This window comes from Dama dama, chromosome 15 (genome assembly GCF_033118175.1).
Source record: "Dama dama isolate Ldn47 chromosome 15, ASM3311817v1, whole genome shotgun sequence".
NCBI classification, from domain to species: Eukaryota; Metazoa; Chordata; class Mammalia; order Artiodactyla; family Cervidae; genus Dama; species Dama dama.
In genome coordinates this window covers 64,822,224-64,827,979 of record NC_083695.1, presented here as the reverse complement: position 1 = coordinate 64,827,979, position 5,756 = coordinate 64,822,224, and the positions used below count along the sequence as shown (strand labels likewise).

General features: G+C 39.4%; 1 protein-coding gene across 1 annotated transcript; it reads left to right on the top strand.

The window, feature by feature from the left end:
• Positions 1-272: 272 nt before the first annotated feature.
• Positions 273-1,602, top strand: LOC133070724 (transmembrane protein 199-like). The gene has a single exon (XM_061163119.1). It carries the CDS (start codon positions 289-291, stop codon positions 748-750), a length of 462 nt encoding a protein of 153 aa, XP_061019102.1. The 5' UTR covers positions 273-288; the 3' UTR covers positions 751-1,602.
• Positions 1,603-5,756: the final 4,154 nt, after the last annotated feature.

Sequence of the window (5,756 nt, the reverse complement as noted above, 5' to 3'; positions counted from 1 at the left end):
AGCTCCCCTTTCCCACGGGAATGCCTCCATTCTCCTCGTGACTGCTCTGTTAGAATCCCTGATGGATGTGACCAAGTGCTTGGATTACACTTCCTTCTCCTGCTTCTTATTCACCCATCATATACACATCAACATAGGCTATCTATGAATCATTGAGATTAAAAAGAAAACTGATAAAAGAGTTGGTCATTTATCACAACTAGGGGAAAACAACCAGTTTTTGAACTATTGAAGGAATAAGAAGATTATGATAGGTTCTGGGTCACCTGACCGTGAAGTCGGCCAGTCATGGCGTCCTGCTTGTTAGCTGGCAAGCGATTTGTACGCGCTCTGGGTCCTGGTGGGGAGCTGGAGCCAGAGCAACTGCCCGGGAAGCTGCGGGCAGAACTTGAGGCCGCGCTAGGGAAGAAGCACAAGGGCGGCAATCGCCCGGCTAGCCTGGTTTCTTTCCGCCTGATCCGGGATCTGCATCAGTACTTGAGAGAAAGGGGTTCCAAACTATACCTTCATGAGCTCCTAGAAGGCAGTGAAATCTATCTCCCAGAGGTGGTGAAGCCTCCTCAGAACCCAGAGCTAGTTGCTCGTCTGGAAAAGATTAAGATACAGCTGGCCAATGAGGAATATAAGCGGATCACCCGCAATGTCACCTGTCAGGATCCAAGGCATGGCGGAACTCTCAGTGACCTGGGAAAGCAAGGTGCACAAGTCAGTGGTCGTCCTTGCTCCACATATCTTGATGCAGACCTGTAATTTATATCAGAAGACTCCAGAACAGCAGAGGGATTTGCTTTCTCCAATTTGTGCTGGAAGAAGAACTGATCAGAGGACATCAAATAAAAGAAAGCCAGTTGATGCAGGATGGTGCAATTGTACACAAGGCAACTTTTTGGAGTCTTAGTTTCTCCCTTCATTTTCTTTCTTCTGCTGGCCTTGTTCAGATTTTCTATGTTTCTGCCTGTCTTCACTACTCATCAGCCCTCCTTCAATTTCCCACCTTCTGGTCACCCTTTGCTCTGCTTCCAAAAATGAAAACAATGCAGATAGTAAAGCAGTATGTCTGCTTTTAATTGCAAAACCCCTTGTACTTCTTTGTATTTGTAAGGAGAGTATGCCTACTGTGAATTGTCTCAGCTAATGATTCTTTGTAGACTGGTGACTGTTTTCAGATTGAACTGTATGTGTAATGTATATGAGTATACATAAAGCAAAAATACATGGTATGTGTACATATTGTTATATATAAGCCTGTTATAGGTTATTTTATGTGGATTCTTAAACATGTTTGGGTAAGTGCAAAAAATAGTATGTAAAATTATTTTACATGATTGCTTTTGGTCTTCAGAACCATTCCAGAGGTTAGGAAAGGAAGAGGTTGTAGGCCCCTTTTCCAGAAGACAAAACCGAGATGAGAGAGGTGAAATGACCCTCAGCAGTCCTTTTTCTGTTAAATGGAGGCAAAGACTCCTAGGTTATCTTGAAGTCTCTGTGTAATGTTAAACCTGTAAGAACTTAGATTAGTGGTGTGTTGATGGAATCTGTGTCTTTTAGAAATTATAGTGGCATTATTATTTATCCAATAAATATTTATCAAATGCAAAAAAAAAAAAAGAAGATTATGATAGTAACAGTGATGAACTACTTTAATTAATTGCTATGCAGTAGACATTTTTTTTTTGCATTTTCTCCTCTAATGCTCATAAGACTCTGTGAGCCCAGTGCCACTGCCAGTGGTATCTGGTCCTTGAAGACAGGAAGAGGCATTTGAGAGACCAAGTAATCTGTCCAGTCACTCGGAGTGGCAGAGCAAGAATAGGAATGGTAGAATTTGAATTCATACACTTTTAACTATCCTTTTCTACCTTCCGACATAGATAAATGAATGAATAAATAGGAAAAAGTCAAACTAGTAAAACATAGTAAAAGTGAAGAATATCTACATACAAAATAGAAAAGATTGGAGGAAACAGTTCCAGCAGATATGAAGTATTAACAGCTGCTTGTGAATGAGAGTATCAGGAAGTCAATTACAACTGGACAAGGACATAGACAATATACAGAAGAGAAAGCAAAGGTTTTAAATAAGTGATACACTTTTCAACAGTGCAGGTAATCATGAACATGAAAATGGAAATTATCACTAAATGCAATTTGCGTCAATAAACTTGACTTTTTTGAAAAAAATTCTGACATAAATGAGGCTATGTAGAAATTTTCATAACTCATGGCATTGTAAATTGGTAGGCTTGTATGTTATAAAATTTAACAGTATATACTGAGGGTAATAAATATGTAAATTTCCCATTCCACATTTCACATATTCCCAGGGGTTTACTTTGAGAAAATAATTTGATAGGAAGAGGAGTTCAATGGTTTTAAAATGTTTTATGACAAATTTTACCAAGCAAAAAAGAGGACATGTCTTTGATGTCAACACTAGAGAAATGAGTGTCAATTATGTCATTTCTATATGATGGAATTATACAGATTTTAAAGATAAGACTCATGATGGGAAAACTACTTTTGAAAAATCAAATGAGAAAGTAGAACACAAATTTGTATGTATATACAAATGATGCTATTTCATCAAATGAAAGTAGAACACAAATTCTTATGCACAAAAATTGTGATTACAGCTCTGTGAGAACCATGCATATGGAGCAGGAAGAAAAGTTGTCCGTCTGAAGAGCTGGAGACTGGGACTTCCTTGGTGGTCCAGTGGTTAAGAATCTAGGGGACATGGGTTCCATCCCTAGTCAGGGAACTAGGATCCCAGATGCTGAAGGGCAAGTAAGCCAGAGTGCCTCAACTAGGGAAAGCCTAAGCACTGAAATGAAGAACCTGCTTGCTACAATGAAGTCCCAGCACAGCCAAAAATTAAGAAAAATAAATCAGAATAAAAAAACATTTTTTAGGCTGGAGACAGAAATGTGAATGTGAGCTATCTTGTTTGCCAAATACTTCAGTAGACCCTCATGGTTGTAGTCATCTAGAACTTCACGATGGCCTGGATTAGAATGAGATAAGTAATATAGTGTTGTGCTTTATAATAAACAAATATGAATTTTTAATTTCTTGGGACAAGTGAAGGGGGAAAGGGAGGAGTGGGTAGAAGCTGGTGGAGATAAAGACTAAGATCAGAGAAAGAAAAACAGACAAAAGGGTGGGAGAGTGGAGACTTCAGGAGAAAAAATGGCCCATGAAATTGTTCTAGGAACAACCATGAAACAGGAGTGCAAGAGGCAGCTAGGGAGAGGCAAAAAACAAAACAGGAAAAGTGTCTGCAGAAAGCAGATACATTTGAGATAATCAAGAGGTTGACCTTTGGGTTACACAGATGAAATGTGGAAGATAAGATAAAGTACTAGACTATAAATACACTTTCAACTGTTTTTATGTACTCATTTGGGAATATACCATACTCTGATGAAAAGAACAGAATTACAGAAAATTTTAACTTTTGGTATGTCAAGTCTACTCAAAAGATTTTTTTCATGAATTTCTTAGCCATTCTCTCATTTTGCAGACCTTGATTCCTTCTTACCTGTTCTTATATGCTTTCATTCCTTACTACCCTAGCACACCACTGACTCAAACCAGTAATGGAATGGTACAGGAAGCTCAGAAATGAATTTAAAGTATATATTCCAAGCTAATATAGCAAAGTTGCATTTTATATCAGTGGAGAAAGTATGATTATGGTTAGCATAACTGACTCTTCATCTGGAAGAAAACAAAGAGATTCTCTGCTTCATGCTCTATACTAATGTAAATTCAAAGGTAGTAAAGAGGCAAGAGTCAAAAAAAGAAAACTTTTGAAAATAGTGTAGAAGACAATTTATCAAACCTTGTGGATGGTGGTAGAGACTGTGTTAAGCAAAATAGAATCCTAACCTATAAAAATGGTTTCTATGAAAAAATGAACTATAGACAAGAGTCAATAGATGGTGATGGATGGGGGAAATCATTTGCACACATGTTATAGACAAAGAGTTAATATCCCTACTGTTTGACAAGTTCCTGGGTGGCTCAGTGGTAAAGAATCTGCCTGCCACTTTACCTTTCTTGGTAAAGAATTGAGATGTGAGTTCAATCCCTGGGTTGGGAAGACCCCCTTAAAAAGGAAATGGCAACCCCCTCCAGTATTCTTGCTTGAGAAATCCCATGGACAGAGGAGCCTGGCAGGCTACAGTCCCTGGGGTCGCAAAGAGTCAGACATGGCTTAGTGATTAAATAACAACAACATCAATTGATAGGGAGTGAACACACACCCAGCAGAAAAAGGGGTAAATGATGCGGGCTGGCTTTCTGTTTGGTCCTCAGATCTGTTCTCCGCCCTGAGAGGATACTCTGCGGATTTTCATCACTGGGCATCCTTGCTGGCTGTCTTGTTCATTAGGTTTGACCAATGGGGAAAACCAGTAAGAGATTTAAAGGCTGAAAGAGAAAAAAGTTAGGATGTTTCTCCTTTCTTGTGATATGTTTCTGGCTTGAGTGAAATGCTTCCACCCCAGGAGCTCCTACAGGACATCCTTTCCTTCATGATAAGTACTCACTGGGCTTAGTGGGTAACACTAGTTCCTTGTCTTGTCCTTACGGCTTTGGGAGGAAGCAACAGATTCCCTGTTTCATTTCTGGGTGTCTCACCAGCTCTTCATCTTTTGTTTACCCTCTTAGTTCTGCCCTCAGCTCTGTTAGTAGTGCCTTCATTACAACTCCTTCATTTAAACCATCCTGGATGAATTCGGTTTCCTGCTGGAATCCTAACAGATACATAGGTAAATCAGGAATACACAGAAGAGGAAATTAAAATCATCAATAAAGATATGACAATAGCCTCAACCTCACTTATACTCAGAGAAATTAAAATTTAAGTGACATGGGCAAAAAATAAGATCATTAATGATAACATGACGGAATGAGGACTCTCATTTATTGCTGATGAATGTACAACTTAGCATTACATCATTTGGAGGGAGTAATTTGGCAATATATATTAAGAGTAAAGGGTTTCCCTAGTGGCTCAAGACAGTAAGGAATCCGCCTGCAATGCAAGAGACCTGGGTTTGATCCCTGGGTCAGGACAACCCCTGGAGAAGGGAATGGCTACGCATAAAATCTCACATATCCTTTGACTCATTTTGGGCAATTCATCCTCAGAAACAAAAGCTATAGGAAGTCAGGAATCTATCAACAAACATGTTCACTGAAGAAACTCTCTGGGTATAAAAAGGTGGACTTGACTCACCAATGTAGAAGTATTGAAAATAGTACATTATAACTGTACAATGAGATATTAAATTGGCTGCTATTAAAGCAAATTGGATATAAATTTATTGACTTGAAAGAACATTACGAAATAAACAAGTTGCAGTGCATGCGTGCTAAGTCGCTTCAGTTGAGCACTGCTTATAGTCTGTGTGGGGAAAGTGAAAGTGTTATTCTGTCAGTGGTGTCTGACTCTTTGTGACCCCATGGACTATAGCCCGCCAGGCTCCTCTGTCCACAGATTTCTCCAGGAAAGAATATTGAGTGGATAGCCATTCTCTTTTCCAAGGGAATCTTCCTGACCCAGGGATAGAACTTGGGTCTCCTGCATTGCAGGTGGATTCTTTACCATCTGAGCTACCAGTCTGTGTGGTAGAGATTGTTAAATGTCCCCCCACCCCACCCCAAGATCCGTTTTTCCCCCTTCTTCTCCTTTGGTAACAGAATCTGTAAATTTTAACCAGGCGTGCTTGACCAGCTAAATATTTTCT